The sequence below is a fragment of the Chelonoidis abingdonii genome, chromosome 21, assembly GCF_003597395.2.
Source record: "Chelonoidis abingdonii isolate Lonesome George chromosome 21, CheloAbing_2.0, whole genome shotgun sequence".
Taxonomy (NCBI): Eukaryota; Metazoa; Chordata; order Testudines; family Testudinidae; genus Chelonoidis; species Chelonoidis abingdonii.
Genome location: NC_133789.1, coordinates 1,621,589 through 1,643,559, shown reverse-complemented (window position 1 = coordinate 1,643,559; position 21,971 = coordinate 1,621,589). Strand labels below are relative to the sequence as shown.

General features: G+C 60.2%; 1 protein-coding gene across 1 annotated transcript; it reads right to left on the bottom strand.

The window, feature by feature from the left end:
- Positions 1 to 8,450: 8,450 nt before the first annotated feature.
- On the bottom strand, positions 8,451 to 21,800 carry KCNH4 (potassium voltage-gated channel subfamily H member 4). Its single transcript, XM_032789024.2, has 9 exons — positions 21,620 to 21,800; positions 18,093 to 18,287; positions 17,219 to 17,418; positions 16,547 to 16,796; positions 15,464 to 15,678; positions 11,366 to 11,404; positions 10,522 to 10,874; positions 9,432 to 9,538; positions 8,451 to 8,879 (listed from the first exon to the last, which is right to left on the bottom strand). Exons 1-9 carry the CDS (start codon positions 21,735 to 21,737, stop codon positions 8,671 to 8,673), a joined length of 1,686 nt encoding a protein of 561 aa, XP_032644915.2. The 5' UTR covers positions 21,738 to 21,800; the 3' UTR covers positions 8,451 to 8,670.
- Positions 21,801 to 21,971: the final 171 nt, after the last annotated feature.

The following is a 21,971-nucleotide window of genomic DNA, read 5'->3' as shown; positions in this document are numbered from 1 at the left end:
GGGGGGGCTGAGGGAGGGGAGAGAGGAGCCTGAGGTGGGGGGAGAAGAGCCTGGGGCAGGGGGAGGGGAAGGGGAGAGGAGCCTGGGGCAGGAGGGCTGAGGGAGGGGAGAGAGGAGCCCGCGTTGCGGGGAGTGGAGCCTGGGGCAGGGGGCCAGCCGCCGAGCAGGGCTGTCATTTGCCCTGGTGGCAGCAGGGGGATCCCTTGAACCGCCTGGATCCGCCTTAGCTGCTTTGACAGCACTCGGGCTGTGACGGGGAGGGGTTCTGGGCCAGCGAAGACTGCGGGCTGGGGCTGGGTGTGTGGAGGGGCAGCGTTAGCTTGGCAAGGAGGTGGGGGCGTTGGAGTCGGGTGTGCCATGCTGCACCCACCCAGTCAGCCCTGTGCCCAAGGCTGGAGCTGGCCACAACGGCAGCTGGACGGGGACGTTGTTTCCAGATAGCCCTGGTGTCCTCATTTCCCCTCTTACCCCCCCACAGAAGGAGGCAAACTCTGCCCAAGTCCAACCGCCAACCCAGGCTGTGCCGGGTTACCCAGCTACAGGTGAGTCAGCCCCGGGGTGCTGGGAGGACCCAGCCCTGCAAACCCAGGCTGCTGCTCCATGCTTAGGAGACACTTCTGCCCCATCCACCCCGGCTGGGTGCTGGCTGGGCTGTGCCTCCCTCTGGAGGCTGGCACCAGCTACTTCCAGCACGAGAGGGCTGTGCAGTGCTGCTGAAGGTTCTGGGTTCAGACACTGCTGCTGCTGCATACAGGGCACGTTACGCAGCCTCCCCAGAGGTGGCTGCATTTCAGTGGTGGGTGAAGGGGATCCTTTGTGCAGAGAGCAGCCAATGAACATTGGAGAGAAAGGGGCTGGAGAAAGGTGAGGTGAACATCCCTGGAGGAGGGGAACTCCCCGCAGCCCCTGGAGTGGGGGTGCCATCACGGAGAACAGCCACCATCTCTTCTGCAGCAGTGCCTCCTGCCCAGGAGAGCAGAGTGCAGCCTTGTGCAACGCCCTGGAGACGAGGTCTCTGGGGCTTAAAATGCCTCCCAGGGAAGAGTGGAACCAGCAGCTGGAGGTACCCAGGGCCCGACAGGTTGCTAGGGCATGGGCCTGGCCTTACAGGAAGAGAGAATTTAACAGGCAGAGCTAGGAGCTGGCTGCAGGGTCTGTGTGGGTGCTCAAGGCTGGGAGATGGGTCCTGGGCTCGGTTACGCTGGGGGGCTCTGGGGAGCTGTTGTGGCATTGCTGTGACTCAGCACAGTGCAGGGTCCAGCCCGCAGCTCGTTATGCACAAGGATCAATGGATGCAGGGGCATAGTGGGCCACAGGGACTGGCTGGGTTGGAGGATCGGATCAGCGACCTGCCCCCTCCCTTTGGCTTGGCCAAGCAGCCTGCAGGCACATGGCAGCCCCTCTGCCAGCCCCTGCTGACTGGAGGGCAGGTGATGCAACCCACCCAGAGGACTCATTAGAGAAGAGGCCGCGTTGCCAGCAGTGACGCTCTGTGTGTTGTTTGTTGCTAGCAGAGACCTGGGACCTGCTGGCGCCAGCCCTGGGCCTAGGGGAGATTTGCACATCCCTGCCCACCTCTCTGGGGCCCGAGAGTCTGGCTGGGGCAGGGCGGGCAGAGAACCCCGATGAACTGAGCTGCCAGAACCAAGGCAGTGCCAGGGAACTGAGTACGGGGTCCCCAGTCGCTGAGTAGGGCTGGGCGAGTGCCACAGAGCATGTAGAGACCTGCAGGAGGCGCTGCAGGTCAGCATTAAAACCGCTGCCCCCATGAGGTGCTAGAGAGCAGGGTGCCAGTAAACAGGCTGGCCAATCTATGGATGCTGAGTGCCAGCAGCCCTACAGGCAAGGACAGGTGGATCCTGGTGCCCAAGAGCTGGGCTGGCCTGCCAGGAAAAGGAGCTAACAGTTAACTGTCCCCTGCCTGGCTAGTCTGGGCAGCAGGTGGGCGCAGCCCCACTGAGCACAGGGGTTTTGGTCAGTCCTGCTGCTCAGGCAAGCAGGTGAGGGTGGATTCGGGCAGACAGGGCCCTGGAGCCTGAAGCAGGGCAATACAGGCAGCAATTGTGCAAGAACCCCTCCCACCTGTTTGTGTGCGCGTGTGCACACACCCCCAAAGAGAGAGAGACAGCAACACAGATATGGGAGAGTTCAGCTGGCCCATCAGGTTCCTGGAAGACAAAGGGCCAGCAGGGATGGGGGACGGGGAGGCCACTGCACAGCTCCCTCTGAATCCAAGCCACGTGGGATGTGGAGGAGAAAAGCCAGTTCCGCAGCCCCAGAACGACCTTGGCCCCTCTCCTGCCTCGGAGCAACCGGCTCCCACACGATATAGCCTCCCCCACATCTGGCTGGAGAAGCTGCTGGCTGTGCCTGGGGGCACCGCGCCCACGTGCTCCCCTAGCAGCCACAGCGTGAAGCCCTTTGCCACTTCACTGTTTCCTTTAAAAATGAATACTAAATAATGCAGATTAAATATTCTTCGTGGGCAGCTGGTGCTGGGGGGAGGTGTGTGGAGGAAGGTAGCTTACAGGAACAGCTGCCCATGCGAGAGCACTTTGCAGATGCAAAATAGCTCAATTAAACCTTCAAGTGCTAATATCTGCCCATGGGGCTGCAGCTCCAAGGGGTCTGGGGCAAGGCTGGGACCCCACCTCCAGCAGCCCCGCTCAGGTGGCTGTGATGGTGTGACGAACTGGGACTGATCTTAATGTTTGCTCTGAACACTGTGTTGGTGCCTCAGTGTCCCCGAGGCAGTTCTTAAGTATCTAGATGGTGGGATCAGGGTGTGTGATTGCTGCAGAGCAAAGGGCCAGTGCACCTAAATGCCGGGCACTCTGTCTCCTAGCAACTGATGGCCTGGGCCCCTCCTCTGCAAAGGTGCCAGCTGAAGGTGTTGGAGACAAAGGGATCAGGTGACCTCCTGGCCCGGGAAAGGAGCTGAGCAGAGAGGAGGGGCTGGAGGGGGTGGTTAGTCTGGAGCTTGCTGGGGACGAGGAGTGAAGTGCAGACCTAGGGGTCTGGCTCACTGCCCCCCAGAATGGACCCGGCCGAGGGGTCCGGTTCGCTGTATCTACAAGCTCTGTTTTAGACCCTGTTCCTGTCATCGAATAAACCTCTGTTTTGCTGGCTGAGAGTCACGTCTGACTGCAAAGTGGGGGTGCAGAACCCTGTGGCTTCCCCAGGACCCCGCCTGGGTGGGCTCGCTGTGGGAAGCCCACGGAGGGGCAGAGGATGCTGAATGCTCCAAGGAGAGACCCGGAGGTGAAGACGCGTGAGCTTCTTGCCCTGAACAAGTCTGCTCCAAGGGAGAGGAGGCTCCCCAAAGTCCTGCCTGGCTTTGTGGGGAGCAGTTCCAGAGCATCGTCCGGGGACTCCGTGACAGATGGCTAATGGGTGTGGGGGTGGCGAGCCCTGAACTGGTCACGGGAGATCCCAGCTAGCGCCATTGGAGGGTCTCAGCAGATGGAGCCAGCTGGCACTGATGCAGATGCAAAGGTTCCCCTCCCCATCAGCCAGGGTGGGAGCTGCGAATGGGGAGATGGGCTCTCAGGAGTCTGGGAGCTGGAACGTACAGGGGCCTTGCAGCGAGGGGCTCTGGGGTACCAGGTATTTTGGGAACCAAATAGCTATGGAGCCCTCCCTCACCCCCATTTCTCTCCAACCCCTTCTGCTCCAGCCCTGGACTGTGCCACTTAGAATCAGAGACTTTCAGGGTTGGAAGGGACCTCAGGAGGGATCTGGTCCACCCCACTTCCTAGGCAGCAGGGGCACAACACTGCCCCCCGCCCCAAGCATCAGGGACACTACCACCCAGAGCCAGGGCTGTAAAAATAGAGCTTTTATTACAGGTTGTGTCTTTGCAGCACCTGGGGTGATGGCTGGGCAGTGGGTAGCAGCGGTGGCACATGCTGGTGGCAGACAAGGCGGGGTGTGTGTTAAAAATAAAATGAAACAAAATTCTAGGGAAGCACAAAACTTCCCTGCGGGAGCCGAGTGCTGCAGCAGTAGAGGGGCCAAGGCTGGGGTCAGTGCGCCTCTGGCCCAGGGAGGAGAGAGATGGGGGGCACAGTGGGGGGAGGGGAAGGACGCCAACAGAGGTGTCTCCTTGGGCGATGTCCCCGCGGCTGAGTACGTGCTCACCCCGAATAGCTGGCCCGGTGCAGCACTCCTGGGACAAGCAGCCAGAGCTCGGCGCAGGTAGGGCTCTGCCTGTTCCCAGAACAGTGGCCAACAGTCGCAGGGACGACTGTCATGCTGTATCGGGGGGTGATTACCCATGAGCCCATGGGGCAGGCTGGGGGTTCCACGGAGATGTTACGGGGAATCAGAGGCAGCGCTGGGGTGGGGGTGGTGGGCTCAGTGCTGGCGCACCCAGAGAGTGGCCTGCGCCCACCCCCCAGCTCTGCCCATTGTCCTGGAGGCTCAGCTGACCCCCGACTGCTGATGGGCCGGCCCCGCCCAGCTGAGTGCTCCATGGGGAATGGGCCTCGGACAGCCAGGGGTAGGGGGAGTCCCCAAAGGCCATTCAGGAAACCTCCCAGCCGCCAGAGGCTGAGCAGGTGTCACCGGGAATGAGGACCCCGGCGTGCTGAGCCGTTAGCTTCCCTCGCCCAGCCAGGCCCGTCCTGCGGGCTCCTTTGCTTTTCAGAGCAAGGGCCGGCGCTGAGCGGGTGAGTCTGGAGCCCGCGCTCCCAGCCTAGGACAGGGCTGAGCTGGGGGCTCTGTCTCGGCTGCCCCTCTCAGAGCCTGCTGACAAGGGGGCCAGGGAGTGCCAGGCATGCTGGGGCTTGAGTGCGTGACTACCTTGGCCCACTGAGAACAGGCCTGAGCCCCCCAAACTCAATGTCACTGCCTGTCCCCAGCCATAGAGACAGCAGCATCAGCCCTGCCTGTCTGCCCGGAGCAGGGGCCAGCTCCCACCCGCCGTGCTGGCCCAGAGCTGCCTATCCCTGTCATCGGGGGTGGGGGAGAAAAATCCCACCAAGAAATAAAAAATATTAAAAAACCTTTGGGGAAAAAAGTATCAAAAGGCTTTAAATCCCTCCCCCACCCCGTGCTGGTTTGCAGAGCTGGGGCTGCTGGCCGCAAAGTGACCCCGCCAGGCCGGGGCCTGCCTATGTGGCCTGGGCAGTGGGAACAGGCAGTTTTATGGGGAATTTCCACCTGGGCAAAGGGGCTTCCCCTGCTACCCTAAACCTGAGCACTAAGGCTCCCTGGAGCTGGGTTCCTCCAGCCTCCCCCTGCCCCCCACTCCTCCACATGGAGGAGCAGGAGACCCTGGCAGCATGTGGCAGGTGAGCTGAGGTCCCATGACGGGGGAGCAGGCCGGGAAATGCCACCATGCAGGCTCCCGAGCACGGGCACTTGGTGGCAACAGAGGTGTTGAAATCCATCTCAGAGCCAGCCATCCCGTGTGCCTGCAGCCTCCGGAGGCTGGGTGGAGGATGGACGTGCCCAGACGAGAGCCCCCAGCCAGTGCAGAGAACTCCATGGCAGTCAGGCAGGGCTGCGTGGGAACAGATCTCACACAGCTGACGTTGATGGATCACATGCATGTCCCCCTCCACCCCCACAGCGGGGTGACAAATCCAGTATGTGGGGGCAGCGGGACCTTGCACGTGCTGAGCCGTGGGTTACCCTTGCATGCTGGGACATGCAGTTTTGGGGAGCCGCAGCTTGGGCGTGGAGGGAGAGGGTTGTGTAGCAGGTGGAGATGTGACCCCCAGTGCAAGGGGAGTTGCTGTCACACTCCCCAAATGGGCAGAGCCTGCCCCTCACCCAACTCCAGCCGTAAGGCGAGTCCCATACACAACCCTGCAACGCCTCAAAACCGAGCCCTAAGTTGCGGAACACAAAGCGGCCCTGAATTGGCCCGGGGGGAAGAGATTATGGGACTGGCCCAGGGGTTGCACAGTCCAGGCCTGCAAACTACTGCCCCGGGGACTTCCATAGAGTCAGGTAGGGTCAGCCAGAGCTGGTCTGGCCTTGCTGGGGCTGGTTTCCAGCATCATGCGTCTCACGCCAGCCATTCACTCTGAAAATTACACCTGACCCGTCCCAGCCCGACCCCGCTGGGCCACCGGCACAGCCCCAACTCGCTCCGTGGGACCGGACCCTGTTCAATTCAGGCGAACACATACTGAAGATGGGAACGGCAGGCTGCGGCAAGAGCAGCATAGCAAACCCCCACCGGGAGAGCAGAGAGGTACCTGGCTTGGTGGGGTGCTCCAGGCATGCAGGGCGCCCACGGGGCTGGTCCGGGGGTCAGAGGACAGGCTTGTGCTTTCAGTCCTCCGAGAAGTTCTAAGGCTCTCAGAATAAATTCCTCATCACAAACAGAAACTGTCATTTTGTAGAAAATGCGCCAGTTCCACTGCGCTGTGAGCAGGTGGGGTCACAGTTGGAGCAGGAAGTGCCCTGGAAGAGCCGCAGGGGGGGCTCTCGTCCACCCCCCTGCCCGGCCCCCAACTCTTGCAATTACGCCTGCAGAGAGAAGGAAAATTGACGCTGGCAGAAGGGAGGCCTCATCCCAGCGACACCACCGGGAACTGCTGGTGAGGCCCCCACCCCAGCGCGCTCCATTTGCTCGGCTGGCTGCAGCACCCAGGCGAGCGGTACGAGAGGCGGGGGCATGGCAGGGGGTTATGGGCAGAAGGCAGGGGGGCGTCAATGGAAGCTTTCCGAGTCTGATCTGCAGCAGAAGTGTGGCGGGGGGTGGCTCTGAGCGGCGCAGTTGAGGAAGGCTGGGCCAGGGCCGGCAGGGGGCGCGGGCAGAGGGCACAGGACCGGGGAGCCTGCGAGCGAGTAGGAAAGACTAGGAGTCTGACCACAGAGCGGGGCAGCTTGTGTCCGTGGGAGGTGGGCCCCACGCACATCCGCCCGGGGCAGGCAGCAATGGGGTGAGTCTCTGGGAGCGTGGAGCTCCTCCAGCTCCTGGGAGCTGGCTGGGGGCGAGCTCCAGGAGCCAGGGACCTCAGCAGAGGTGGTGCCGGGAGAGACTCCCGCATCCCCCGGCGGTGGTGACGGCGGCACCAAGATGGAGGCGTGAGCCAAAGGCGTAAGAGGCGGCACTGCTGCCGGGGACAGTCTGGGCGGCTGCTCGCTCCTGCTGCTGGGTTTCGGGGGCGGGGAGGAGAGCACAGGGAGGCCGTAGGGGCAGGCCAAGGCTGGGGTGCACAGCAGCTGGCTCCGGAGCAGGTGCATCATGCGCTGCAGCTCCCGGCTGAGGTGGGAAACTTCCTGGTTGAGGTTATTGATCTGCAAAGAGACACAAACCATGCTGAGCGAGGGGATAGTGCCCCTGTGCCCGCACTCCCTGCCCCCTGGTTCTGTTTACCATGAGCACTGACTGCAAAGGAAAGGGAAGCCCAGAGGGCCAGGACCCAACAGCCCCAGCACGCCGATGAGCCCGAATCAGTCAGAGGGGAGGCGCTCTCTGGCAACCTGGCCCCGCTGGTTTTACTGGGCTAGTCTGTGAGCTTCCACACGTGGCCACAGTCCATGGCGGACATAATGCAAGGACCTCCCTCGAGGATGCAGAGCACAAGATCTGATGCCAAGATCATGGCTGGTTACGGACAGCCTAGAGACCCAGCACAACCCTGACATTAAGCCACCCTGAGGCTGCTCTAGCTTTCGCCAGGAAACATTTCTGTCCCTGCAGCAGCCTGGAACCTGGACAGGGCAAAGCCAACACGCTGCTCCCCCGGGCTGCACTGAGCAAGCTGCCCCTCTCAGGAGCTGCCCCCAGGCTACAGAGACACTGCCATCAAGCATGCAGCCCGGGGGAGGTGGGAGCACGGCACGGAGGAGGAGGGGCTGCTCCTGGAGCTGTGTTTGCTGCTATGAAATCGTTACAAACAGCCTGTGCTCATTTTAAACCCAATCGCCTGAGCCAGGGCGGAGCCGCCGAGCTGCCTGATCCGGAGCAGGCTCAGCGTTGGAGGCGGAAGCTGCTGCCAGCTGGGGTCACGGGCCCAGCGTGCAATGAGCCCCTCAGGAGGGAGTATCACAGAGTCACCGGGCGATGCTCTGGAACTGCTCCCCACCAAGCCAGGCAGGACTTTGGGGAGCCTCCTCTCCCTTGGAGCAGACTGTCTGCAGGGCAAGAAGCTCACACGGCTTCACCTCCTGGGTCTCTCCTTGGAGCATTCAGCATCCTCTGCCCCTCCGTGTGCTTCCGCCCCAGCGGGATCTGGGGAAGGCACAGGGCCGCACCCTCTCGCATCAGACGTGACTCAGCCACGCCAGTAACACAGAGGTTTAATTCGATGACAGGAACAGTCTAAAACAGAGCTGTAGATACAGCGCACCGGACCCCTCAGCCGGTCCATTCTGGGGCATGTGAGCCAGACCCCCACGTTGCACTCCCACTCCTCTCCCCAGCAGCTCCAGACTAACTCCCACCTCCAGCCCTCCTTGCTCAGCTCTTTCCCGGCCAGGAGGTCACCTGATCTCTTTGTCTCCAACACCTTCAGCTGGCACCTTTGCAGAGGGGCCCAGGCCATCAGTTGCTAGGAGACAGAGTGCCAGGCATTTAGGGGCACTGGCCCTTTGCTCTGCAGCAATCACACACCCTTATCCCACCACCTAGATACTTAAGAACTGCCTAGGGGACACTGAGGCACCAGCACAGTATTCAGAGAAAACATTAAGAACAGTCCCAGTTCATCACAGGGAGCAAATCGGGTCGGTCGGTGCCGGGGGGGCCAGGCAGATGCGAACCGTGGGGCAGCCAGCCCTGCAGCACCCACCTCTTCTCCCCCCACCCCCCACCCCGGGCACAGGGGCGCCAGGCTCTACCTCTTGGTTCAGTCTGCTGACGTTCTGCTTCATCTCCTCTGCTTCTGCGCCTAAGGCTGGGCTGGCCTTATCCGTCCCTGCAAGGAACCCAGACTGATCTCAGGGGAAGGCCGAGCATCCCCATGGGGCTTTGATCCCAGCCCCCCGTGACTCGCAGCCATGCCGGGACAACAGGCCGGGGCAAAGGCCCCCCGAGCAAGCCCCTCATCCATTCAGCTAGCCCGGCTGACCCCTTCACATACAACCCCCCCACACACACAGCTGTTCAGGCCAGGCTGGCAGGAGTGGAGCTTTTCCACCAGCATCTGAACCAGCCGCTGCTCATCCCAACCTCCTGTGCTTGGCTCTGCCTCCAGGGACTGAACCAGCATAAATGACTTCACCTGCCCCATCCCTCCCGGGGGCTGGCCAGCATGAAGAACGTGCCCAAGGGTGTGTCACGGCTAGGCATAGGACCCAGGCGTCCTGACGCCCTGCAAACCCCCTCCCCTCCGAACCCTGGGACAAGCACTCCCCAGGCCCAGAGGAAACAGTCGGTTATTCATGTCAAGCCGTTCTCCCCGGGCCAGACCGTGCCTCCGATCCCCAGCGCCGTCTGGCCCGGAGCTGAGGCAGCACCGGGAGGTTACCGGACGTCGGCGAGTCTACAACCAAACTCTGCCGAGGCGGCTCCACGTTGAAATGGAAGGTTTGCATCTCCGACGTCCCGCCATCATCCTCGATCCCATCAACGACCCTAAGAAGGGTGCGTATGTGTGTTAATCCTACTAACATGATCAGCTGGTGCAGCACCGCTGGGCATCGCTAACCGGCCCCTTTGCCTCCCTAAAGCCTCTGGGGCATGGGTGGAAATTCAAGCACTGGCAGGCAGAACCTGACTGGGGAATGGGGTCTGGGCAGCCCGGGGGGACTGAGCCCCAGGCTCGCTGGCCCATATGGGGCAACTCCCAATGATTTCAGCATGGTCAGCTGAGCAGAGGATGGCAGCTGTTGCCACCAGGTGCCTGAGGTGAAATGAGCGAGTTGGTCTCAGCCCTGATCCAGGCAGATGACTCCATGGGCCAATCCCATCCCCACCCTGTGGCATTAACCGCCCACCCCCCATGCTGGCAGCACCAGCAGAGAGGCCAGGGCTGGGTGGGGAGGGGAGACTGAGCCATTCATCTCTAAGGCAGGCGAAGCCGGCTCAAGGGGAGGGGTGTGGGTGCATGGCATGGCCAGGCAGGTGTGTGGGATGTTTGCCTTGCGGCTGTGGGCGATAACTGGAGTATTCAGGCTCTTGGGCTCTCACACCAGGAGCTTCCAGCCCGAGGAGCTGGAATCCCACTAAGCCACTGGAGTGGGAGATGCACATTTTCAAACACCGGGGTCTACATCACACAGGCAAAACGCACCCGAACCCACTGTGAGTGCGACACACACGCTGGGGCCAGCCAGTGCTGCAGATGGGCAATTACCTGGAGAAGAACTGGTGAGAGCCGTGCAGGCATGTGAATGTGGCCACACATGCTCTGGGCACGCAGAGAGCTGCTGTCTTTCCAACATGTCCACACACGCATGCTAATGAGTTCACCCCTGCCAACATGCATAGGCATGTGAGCACATGGCGATGCACTCAGATCTGTGCAGCCAAGGCATGCGTGCAAACCTTTACACGCCGGGTTGGTGGCTTGCCACACAGCTGCGGGGTGCCAAGAACATGGCGCTGCCTGTCCTTACCTGGGGCTCAGGTCCGGGGGGCCGGAGGTATGCAGGGAGGGGATCAGAAGCTTGGCTGGCTTGCGGCCGTTGCTGCTCTCGCCGTCTCTCAGACACCGTGGAGAGGGGCTCCTGCCCTGGCTGCACCGGGCAGGGGAGCGACAGGTGCGGCGCAGAGCTGAGAACTGGCGCAGCTCGTCGCCCAGCAGGCTGCTGAGGGAGCCTCGTCGCACTGGGCTGTGCAGGGTGGGCAGCAGCAGCTTGTGGTGGGTCAGGCTGGCAGGCGAAGGGTGGAAGACGTTGTCGGGCTCCTCCTCATCCTCCAGGATGGAGTGGAGGGGCTTCTCGGGGCTGGCGCCGCAGTCGTGGCGAGGCTGCGGGCAGAGGGAGGGCGCTGGATGATGAGGCGAGGAGACTCGCCCCAGGGCTACTGCACCTGGTGCTGGCCGCTGGCTCGAAGGGCAGGACAGTGCCCCGGGGAAATGCCCTCCTGGCATCACGCAGTCAGGCCAGTGGGGCAGGGAGAGCAAAGAAGCGGCTTCCCTGCTCCGAGGCCCCTCAGGAACTTGGCACCATGCTGTGACCGCAGCCAGCCCCTCTGCACTCAGCTCCCAAAGTCAGCTTGGCTCCATCCGCCTGCAGGCTGAGCCAAGAAGAGCTGCCACATCTTGGTCCCCACCACTGCCCAGCCTAGGGGAATGGGAATGTCCTGCTCGGAAAGGCCCGAGAGAGCAGGGGAGTCACTCTGATGAGCAGCCACTTTGCCTGCGTGTTGCGTTTGGGGTCAAATGAGCCCCTGGCACTAACAGCGAACTCAGGGGGGTATGACCAGCTGCCAACCCAGCCTGGCACTAACCCCGCCTACCTGGGATAACCGAGGGGATCTGGGAAATCGCAGGAGCCCCTGGAAACAAAGCAGAGAACAGCTTGTTAGTGCCACCCAGCAAACTCCATTCAGATCAACACCCACTGGTACCAGCCAGCCATGGCCACCTCCGAGTGGCCGCCCACCGCTGGGTTAGCAGAGAAGGACCCTGAGCAAACACTAGGGATCCTCCTGGCTCTGGACATGGACAGCAGAGGCAGGAAGAGGTTTCCCCACCAGTACTGGGATAGCGTAACCCAGCCCTCCGGATGCTGTGTCTCTGTCTCAATGCCCAGCTCTGCCTGGCCCCTGCTCTGGGTCTGACCTGCACGTACTCTGTGTCTGGGATCCCCTGCCCCGGCTGCTGTCGGCAGGGACAGTCCGTAAGGGTTTGGAAGGCAGCTGGCACGTGGTGGGCACAACAGCAAACGGCACATGGCATGGGTCACTGGCAGAGCCTGAGGAGAGAGAGCCCTGGCCTGATGGCACGTGGCTTTTCCAAGGATGTGACGAGGGGATCTCCGTGATTCAAACCAGATGTAGGGACCAGCGACCTCCTGATGCTCAGCCTTGGGCCAGTGCCGCGGCGAACAGGGAAGGTTTCTCTTCTCGTGCCCCACAGCCGCCAGTCTCCCAGCACTCAGGTGCTGCCAAGGACAGGTCCCTCGTTAATACGACCGGGACAGCAGGTCATCTCCAACCATCCCGCTTGGTGTCCAGAGAAAATCTTCCACTCCCGCAGCCTGGGCTTCAGACCTAAGGCTGCTCTGCTCCCATTGCAGAGAATGGCTGCCCCATTTCCTGTGTCTTCAGTTCAGATTGGGAATGGCCCTCTGCTTCCCAGGGGCATTGGGGGCTTAAGCCAGCATCCAAACCAGTGTCTGCTGAGAGGGCAGCATTGTCCAAAAGATGCCCCCTGCTTGAGGTCGGCTGGAGGCTGGGAGCAGCAGGGCGAGGGTGGAAGAGACAGAGCCCTGCCCAAGCTGAGACCTCAGGCTCGTGGATTTACCACCAAGGTATATTTTACCAGTTCCTCAAGGCCAGGTTCCATGGGGCCACGAGGGGGCTGGAGGGTGGATGCAGCAAAGGCCGGGGATGAAAACCGGGGGGAGGGAGACCTCACAGCCTGCACTTAAGAGCAGAAATAGGTCACTTGGGGGGGAAGCCGCCCCACACAGGGGGTCCGGCACAAGGGCCAGGTATCGCTTATCCCTCACTCCAGTCCCACAAGGCCCAACGCTGCTCAAGTCCTGCTTCAGCCCGAAGCGGTGCCTTGGCCTGGCGCTGGCTTTGTGTCAGGATGAACAATGCCCAGCAGGTGCCTTTACTGCCTTGGTTTTCTGGGCCTGACTCTAGGCTCTCCCCACCCCTCCCTGGCTAGCCCTGTGGGGTCCCGCTGTGCGTGGGCTGGATCAGCGCCTCATGCCACAGAAGGGTGGTTTGGCGAGGACTCTGGAAACACAGAGATTTTGGGGTGGTTCTTGACTAAACCTACGTGAAGAGTGGGGGGGCAAGCGGGGAGCAGGGGCTGCAGGGAGCGGGGAACCATTCATACTCAAAGGACCACAGCGGCCGGATGGGTGGAGGAACAGCTCAGGGGTCAGGAACGGGACACACGGCCTTTCACCTCGAGGTCACTGCTTCAAATGCAGCCTGGGTCGGTAGCAACCGAAGCACGTTACTATCCGCTGGCTGTTCAGTGGCCTATGCGAAATTACAGGCTGGTCTCGCTCCAGGTCCTAATGGACAGAAATCACCCATCACAATTGGCACCGCCCCGCAGCCAGCAGAGCAGAGATGGAGAGCCTTGGCAGGGAGCAGCCGGAGACAGTAGGTACCAGCGCTGCCCAGCCTCTCCCTGGTCAGTGGGGTTGAGCCAGCACCTTTCAGCCAATCAGCAAAGCTGCTCCTGCCGCTGGGTCCAGCTGGCTTGGAAGATGGTGCCTGGGGGGGATCGGTGCACCCATTTTCCGGTTTGCTGATGTCACAATCCAGAGCAAGTGACATCACAAGGCATCACCACAGAGGTGACGATGATGTCATAAGCACTGGACTGTGGCCTCACCAAGTGGAGCAGCCATGGGAGGGGGCTCAGAGCGACGGGTCCCTCATAGGATTTGTTTGTCAATCTTACTTCCTGAAAGGTTTGAAAACACAGACACAGCTACCCCCGAGTTCCTATTTTCTCCCTATTTTTATTATGTACCAAAATCAGAACTTTATACCCAAGTGCTCCAGAGCAGAACCTGCTTCTGGGTCAGGTCCAAAGCAGGAAGGAAGCTATTTTCTGGTCCTGGTTAGCCAAAACCTCATGGAAACATGTGATCTTGCAGATATCTGCCACTTCAGGCTGAACCCTCTACAGCAGCAGCCCAGGAGGGGTCAGTGCTGCCGAGCCTGAACCAAATCCTGGCAGGCCCCAAACTGGACTCTCAGCTAAACGTCCTCCAGACCCGACCGTTGTCTCCTTGACCCATCTGTTGCATATTAACGCCTTTGTTTGAGGTGCTGCAGTTATCAAGGGAAGGTCAGCACAGCTCTGAGACTGAGGTTGGCCAACTAACCAGCAGAGGGCGCACACAACACTTGTTTTTGTAGGTCCTGCTGCAAACATGGGCCATTAATTTATAAATGACTTGGTGGTGGATTTTTTAACAGCTATTTAGAACCCAGAGGGAAATTTTCCACCAGGTTCTCTTCAGGGTCTGCTGGGTATTCTCTGCAGGGCACATCGGGGATCTACATGGAGACACAGCTGTAAAAAATCCCAAGCTCTTCTTTATTTCAGCTGATACAAAGCAGGCTTCTATTCTGGGGCGGGTGAGCAATGAGCTGCTATTTCTGAAGCAGAACGTTCCCGCCTGATTGTGGGAGTCAGCAGAATGACTAAACCTGCCAGCCCGGCCCCCAGGCTCTGTGCTGGGCTGCAGCGAGATGCTCACCCAGGCACGGAGAGCTCAGCTCCCCAGGCACAATTCAATCTTGGGGTGTCCCTGGCAGGAAGGGCTGAGTTCCTGGACTGGCTGAGTTCCATGCTTTGATCTCACAGTTTGGCACCCACAAATGTCTCCCCCTACCCTCCAACAAAAACATGCAGACTCATCAATTTTCTGTTGCCTCAGCCTTCCACAAGGAGGATTCATCTGTCCGGTAACGCAAAGCCTCTTGCCTGGCATTGTTAGCTCCTTGGCCAGTGAGGAATGTGCCCCAGGGCCTGTCTGTGACTCCCTGGTAAGGCTGTTATGGTGCCGGAGGAGCTCACGCTGGGTAACAGGCTGGTGAGATCTAAGCATGGAGCTCAGCCAATCCGGCACTGGTGCCCTGCTTCCTACCAGGCTGCCCTGAGGCTGGTGCTTGATGTGCTGCCATGCATCCCCACAGCCCTCCTGGGCAGGTGAATGTGCCTGCAATGCCCTGTTCTTTCACTGACCTCGCTAGCACGCATGGGGCAACACGGCATGGTACTGACACGTCACACTACGGCAGATTTGCTCACCTCTGGGCTACGGCCAGCCGTGGCGTCCGCGGTTCCAGTTAAACCAGAGCGTGTTTTACATTCAGACTTGGGGAGCAGCAGGGGAAGGGGGTAATGGAGCGACTCAGGGCCTTTCCTGGAGGTGGGGCACACTCAGCAGAAAGAGGGAAACCCCTGGGTCAGGCCATGGGCCTGTGGGCATGGAGCAGACTCCACTTCCAGTATAGAAACCCTCCGGGAGCCCTAGCCAGGGCCTGGAGCTTGTCTTCGAGCAGTGTGGCAAGGAAGTGAGATGGGGCAGTGGGGCATCCATGTGTATCTCCATGAGTGTTTCACGCTCTCCAGCCCCGCGCACGAGCCCTGCTGGTGTTTGCACTTGTGCAGAGCAGTCACCAGAGTTCCTGCCTGCGGCGGGGCCGGACAGCCTGTGCTAGGTCCCCTCTGGCCTCCCGGCTGCAAGAGCAACTCAGGGAGCCCTGTCTCGCTTAATCTCCCTCATCCAGCCCACTCCTTGGGGCTGAGGAGACCCAACGGCCCTGCGGGGTCAGCCAGCATCCCCTGGTGCTGGGGCTTGGCAGGGGGCAGGGGCGGCGGAGGCGGCTCTGGGACAGGCGCACACCCACCTCGATCTCACTGCCTTCCCGCAGGTTGAAGGTGAGGTCCTGGTGGATGTCACCCATGAACTTGCTGGAGTACTCGGGGTACAGCTCCAGCACCTCCACCAGGCCGCGCAGGGTGAGGTACTGCAGGTCGCAGTAGGTCAGCGCCTTAACGTCCGCATTGGTTTTGATCACCTGGTCCTTGCTGGGCAGGTCAGCCCCGATCAGGTCCCCTTTGCCTGCGGGCGTCAGGAAAGGGGGGTGAGCAGGACGAGGGGTTCCCTGGCCAGGCCCTGATATAGCCCACCCAGGCCTCAGAGGTTCACGTGCCTCCTGGCAGGCCCATTGTAGGGATGGGAACCTGAGGCACAGAGCTGGAGGAAGGGCCTTCTAGCCAGGAATGGAACCCAGGAGTCCTGACTCCAGGCCCCTTCCTTAGCCTCTTCCCAGGGAGGAGACTCAACTTCCGCTGCTCCGGCCCTGCTGGGGGCCCCAGGGACCCGCCGTTCATCTCACAGGGGAGCTGGGCACCTTGCTGGCCAGGGAGCGCCCTTTTGGGGACACGACAAGCTGGACTGGCCCCAAGAGAAGCTTGTGTCTATGCTCAGGGTTGCCCCCAGCCCAGCAGTGATCTGGATCAGCCACAGGGCATCTGAGACCCTGAACCCAAGAGCGGGGCACTGTCTGGGCTCCCAGGGGAGCGCCCATCTCCACCACGGCCGTGTGACCAGGGAACCAGGCCCTGCTCTCAGCCTGTCCCTCCGCCAAGTGGGGACGGGGGGGAGATTGGCGCCTTGGAGCAACCGCCATTCACTGCCCGGCGAGGCCCCACACCTCAGAAACTTGCTGCTGGAGGGGGGGGAAATCCCCCGACACACCTGGGAAGCAGCAGGACAGGTGGACGGACAGCCAGCCACAGGTCTTGACAGGCCGGCCACAGGCTCTGCCCCTGGCAGCTGTGCCCCGTCCCCAGGGAACCCTGCCTTGGCAGTTACTGGGGGGAGCCCCACTGATCCCCCTTTGGCTGTCGGCCCTTCGCCAAGGTCCAGTGCCCCCTGCTTCCCGTGAGACCGGGGAGGGGCTGGTGCATGCCAGGCACTCCCTTACCCAGGATGGCCAGCACCATGTTGTCCTTCAGGACCTCGAGGGAGCCGGAGCAGACAAAGTAGTGGGCGTGCAGGGCATCGCCCTGGCGCAGCAGGTACTCGCCGGGTGCGCAGAAGGAGGTCTTGATGTGCAGGGAGAGGGCACGCAGGCAGCCCTGGCTGGCCGTCTCGAAGAGCGGCAGCTGTAGGATGTCTTTGTTGAGGTGCATGGCGATGTCGGCCCGCAGCTCGTCGGGGAAGTCGCGCAGCAGCTGCGGGGGCAGCGGGAGGGAGTCAGGGGCACTGGCGAGGTGCGGGGGTTTGCCTGGCACCTGGCTCCCCAATGCACTGGCGGGGAACAGCAGCGCACCCGCCCTCCTGTAGGAGATGCCAAGGCTGTTGGAGATACGGACGTACTGTCCCCTGCACGCTCACAGCCCTGTCCGCCTGGGCACCCCAGTGTTACCGTCCCGGCATCGGGCACTCAGCAGCAGCAATGGGACCTGGACTCCTTGGCTCCAGACACACACGCCCCTGCCCCCGGCACAGAGCTCTGACTCTCTGCAGATGCAGCGAGCACTCGCCCCAGTCAGAGAGCCAGCTCCCCTGGCTCTGTCCCTCCACGCTGTGTGTGCCGTGGGCAGCCCCAAGGGCAGAGATCCAGTGCCTGGCATGGGCGCGGGGGCACTCCTACCTCATTGGCATCGATGCCATTGTTCACCGACCAGGTGGTCTGGAAGTACTCCAGCATTCTCTGCTTGAGCTGCTGCGGGAGGCGGTGCACGCGGATGAAGTCCTTGAGGTCCTTCATGCGGGTGTGGTAGAGGGAACGGCGGGAGTACATGCGCTGGATGATGGCTGTGACGTTGCCGAACACCACGGCGTGCATCAGGGCTGCGGAGAAAGCCCGGCGCCGTGTCAGCGCCATGGAAGCAGGGAGCTCAGACCCCAGGCTGCACCGGCCCAGGGCCGAGCCTCCTCTCTGCCAGGTGCCCTGCAGCACTGGGAGAACCTACCCGCAAGGGGCCTTTTCTGCCAGCCCCAGCAGCTCAAGGTCAGCTTGGGCAGGGAGGAGTCATGTTCACCTCTAACACCCTTCCCTGGACACAGGGCTCCTGTTAACCTTCCCTCTTCAGCAGCCAGACACTTGGGGAGTTGGCACGCTAGGGAGTATGTGATCTGCCACCCTCCACTCACCCCCAGGGCGTGCATCCTATTCCCCCCGCACTGGCAGTGCAGGGCATGTCACCTTGCCCTGACCCTACCCGGCTCCCCGCCAGCACAGGGCGCATGTCCCCTTGCCAGTCCCTATGCAGTTCCCCCCCAGCACAGGGTGCGTTTACCCTGCCTGGCCCCGCCCAGCTCCCCCCCAGCATAGGGCGCATGCCCCCTTTCCGGGCCCCGCCCAGCTCACCCCTGCCCCCAGCACAGGGCGCATGTCCCCTTGCCTGGCCCTGCCCGGCTCCCCCCCCAGCACAGGGCGCATGCCCCCTTTCCAGGCCCTGCCCAGCTCACCCCCGCCCCCAGCACAGGGCGCATTTCCCCTTGCCTGGCCCTGCCCGGCTCACCCCCGATCAGCATGGTGCAGATGGAGAAGATCTTCTCCGCGTCGGTGTTGGCGCAGACGTTGCCGAAGCCCACGCTGGTGAGGCTGCTGAGGGTGAAGTACAGGGAAGCAATGTAGGTGCTGCGGATGGACGGGCCCCCCATGGAGCTGTTGATGTAGGGCGTCTCCAGCCTCTTGCCCAGCTCGTGGAGCCAGCCTGCCAAGCACAGCGAGGGGTTACAGTCAGCTGGCGCTCGGCGTGGGGGGCCGGTCCAGCGCCCCGGCAGCCAGCCCACGGGGGAGCCCAGAGCAGCCCCCTGCTGGGCATCGCTGCCCCTCGGCTCCAGCGTGGCACCCAGGAGCATTGGCCTGGCCAGGGTCAGTGCCATACACGGTCACCGCGACTTGCCCTGGGAGTGGGGCCAGCCTGTGTCATAGCTTCCTACTCAGATCTGAACCTTAGAGTTCAGAAATTAAGATGCTAGCACAAAATCTCCAAGCTTAATTACCAGCTTGGATCTGATAGCGCTGCCACCAGACAGGAATTACAGTGCCTGCCTCACTCTGGTCTCCCCAAAACCTTCCCTGGGGGACCCCAAGACTCAGATGCCCTGAGTCTCACAACAAAGGGAATACCCACTTCCTTCCTGTTCTTTACCTCCTCAAGATTTTCCCACTTAATTCCTTGAAACACAAACCAGAGAGATTAAGTGTCTCTCCCCCTCACAGAGGCTAATGCAGATTCAAACCTAGTCATTCTAACACAAAAGATTTCCCCTCCCTTCGTTCCTTACCTAACCAGAGAAAAAAACTCAAACAGGTTTTAAAAAGAAAGCTTTATATAAAAAGAAAGAAAAAGACATAAAAAATGGTCTCTGTATTAAAGGTGACAATAACAGGGTCAATTGCTTAAAAGAAAAATGAATTAAACAGCCTTATCCAAAAAGAAATACATTTAAAACATTCCAGCAACTACACACATGTAATACAAAAAAACTATAAGCCTATTGTCTTTCTACCTTTGTACTTACACTTGGAAACAGAAGATTAGAGAAGCCTGGAGATAGAGATCAACTCTATACCGAGAGAGCACAGAAAGCAGAGACACAGACAATAAAACACACACCCAAAAATTCCCTCCCTGAGCTTTGAAAAATCCGGTTTCCTGATTGGTCCTCTGGTCAGGTGTTTGGTTCCCTTTGTTAACCCTTTACAGGTAAAAGAAACATTAACCCTTAGCTATCTGTTTATGACAGCCTGGCTGGGTCATTCCCGTCTCACTCGGGCAAGCTAGTCCCAGAACCTTCAGCTCCGCAGCCAGAGCCCGCTCTGTGGCCCCAGGCTTTGGCTCCCTCCCTCCGCATCACCAGGGCCGAGTGCTCGGGTGTGCCAGGCGCTAGAGCCCTCACTGCCGTCACAGGTGCTCAGGGCTCGATCCCCTGACTAAGGCAGGGACGCGCAACGGGGTGGGGTCCGTGCAGCCTGGCATGGTGTCTGCCAGGGCAAGGAGAAGCGCTTTTGTGAGCCTCCGGTGCTGCCTGCCTGGCTGTCGTGTCGCTCTGCCAGACCAGGGAGCTCCCACCCAACGGCTCCGAGAGCAAGAGTGGATGGGATCCCTGCTTGGCCAGCAACTCCCCCAGGGCCCTCCCTTCTCCTGCCCATCCTAGCCTGCCCAATGCAGCCAGGGGCTTCTCTCACCACTGCCCCTGGGCCCCACGACTGCCAGGCCACCCCCACTGCTCAGAGAGCTCTCCCTGCCTGCAGCGGGGGGGCCTGGCTCACCCCAGCGGCTGCAGGCGGCTGGACTCCCCCTGCGGAGGGGATAGGCTGCCCTCCGCCACCTATCCTGCCTTCCCAGGGCTTGATTCCTGTGCTTGGAGCCAGCATGAGGCCTGGGGACGTCCCCCGTCTTGTGCTGGGCCTTTGCGCACATCCCCCAGGCCGCACAGAACAGTCTAGAGCCCAGCCCCGCTGGCCCTTGCCAGACCCGGTGTCCACCTCCTTTGAAAGTGTGATGGTACCAACATCACCTGCGACCGAACAGATCATTGGGGCAACCGCTGTTCTATATTTGCAGCAGATATTGTGCAAAGGTTGTCGTGTGAGGTGTCTGTGGAAAGGTTCTGGTTTGCTAGTTACGATGGTGCTGTCTGTATGTGTGTATCGTTTGTGTGGTTAAAGTTATGAGTATTGGCCAGGTACTTGTATCCCCTCAATGTGTTTTGATTCTAAGAAGCCCAAGTAGTAAAGCATTTGGTCAGCTTCTTGAGAAAGGAATTTGCAAGTTAAGTGCCCAATCAAGAAACACTTAACGGACAATGGACCTTGGAAGACTCCAATCCACACAAGGAGTCTACCTGGGGCCCTTCAAGATGGCATGTTGGCTGCTGCCTGTAAAGAACTGAGTCACGCATGGACATGTGACTTGCCCATGTGACTCCAGACTCCATTTTGCTGTAATTTTCCACAGTAAGAACCAAGAGGTGTCCTTACACCTGGAAGAGACTATAAAAGGCAGCTGCCTCATCTCCATTTTGTCTTCAGTCCTGCTTCTTACCTCTGGAGGAACTTTGCTACAAACTGAAGCTCTGAACAAAGGACTGAATGACCCATCCCAGCTGTGGATGTACTCCAGAGACTTGATTTGAACCTGCAGTTTATTCCATCACTGCTACAAGCCTGAACCAAGAACTTTGCCATTACTGTATGGAAATGATTCCTTTTAACCAATTCTAGCTCTCATCTCTATCTTTTTCCTTTTATGAATAAACCTTTAGATTTTAGATTCTAAAGGATTGGCATCAGCGTGATTTGTGGGTAAGATCTGATGTGTATATTGACCTGGGTCTGGGGCTTGGTCCTTTGGGATCAGGAGAACCGTTTTTCTTTTACTGAGGTGTTAGTTTTCATAACCATTTGTCCCCATAACGAGTGACCCTGGTGGTGATACTGAGAGACTGGAGTGTCTATGGGAATTGCTTATGTGACTTGTGGTTAGCCAGTGGGGTGAGACCGAAGACCTCTCTGTCTGGCTGGTTTGGTTTGCCTTAATAGTAAAGGAATCCAGCTTTGGGCTGTAACTGCCCTGCTTGAAGCAATTTGTCCTGAACTGGCACTCTCAGAACCATAGAATATCAGGGTTGGAAGGGACCTCAGGAGGTCATCCCACCTCCCTCCAGAACCAGCATCGTTACAGCAGGCTCCTGCTGAGCAGCGGCAGTGGGAAGGATGCGTTGCTCATCGATAGTCACCCACCAGCCAAATCCATTGCTGGACCCTCAGCACGGCGCCCTGGGGGGTGGGTCAGCTTCAGTATCTGCCTTGTACAGGTGGGGAAACTGAGGCACGGGGCAAGGAAGTAACTTGCCCAGATCACACAAGCAGTCCATGGGAAAGGTAGAACAGAACCCAGGCATCCTGACTCCCAGCCCCACCTGCTCTAACCACTAGATCCCACTCCCCTCCCAGAGCTAGCAATAGAAGCAAGGAGTCCTGTGCCCACCCACTTGGATCTACCCAGCTCAGACCCATGCACCCCACCTGACTTACCGATGTCCCAGGTTAGAGGGTCGTTACTTTCCATCTCCTTCTGGCCGATCACATACCAGATGCAGGCCAGCCAATGGGCGAGCAGGGCGAACATGGACATGAGCAGGGTGAGCACCATTGCGCTGTACTGGGAGTAGCGATCCAACTTCTGCAGCAGGCGCAACAGCCTCAAGAGACGCACAGTCTTCAGCAGGTGCACCAGCGAGGTCTGGGTTGGCGGCGGGGAGAGAGAAGTAGAGGCAATCGTCACTGACCGCGGGCACCAGGGCAGCCTCTGCCCAGGGCTAGATGGGAAACAGCTTAAAGAACTAGTCCTGGGGAAATTCAGCCCAGCACAGGGTTTTGCGCCCAC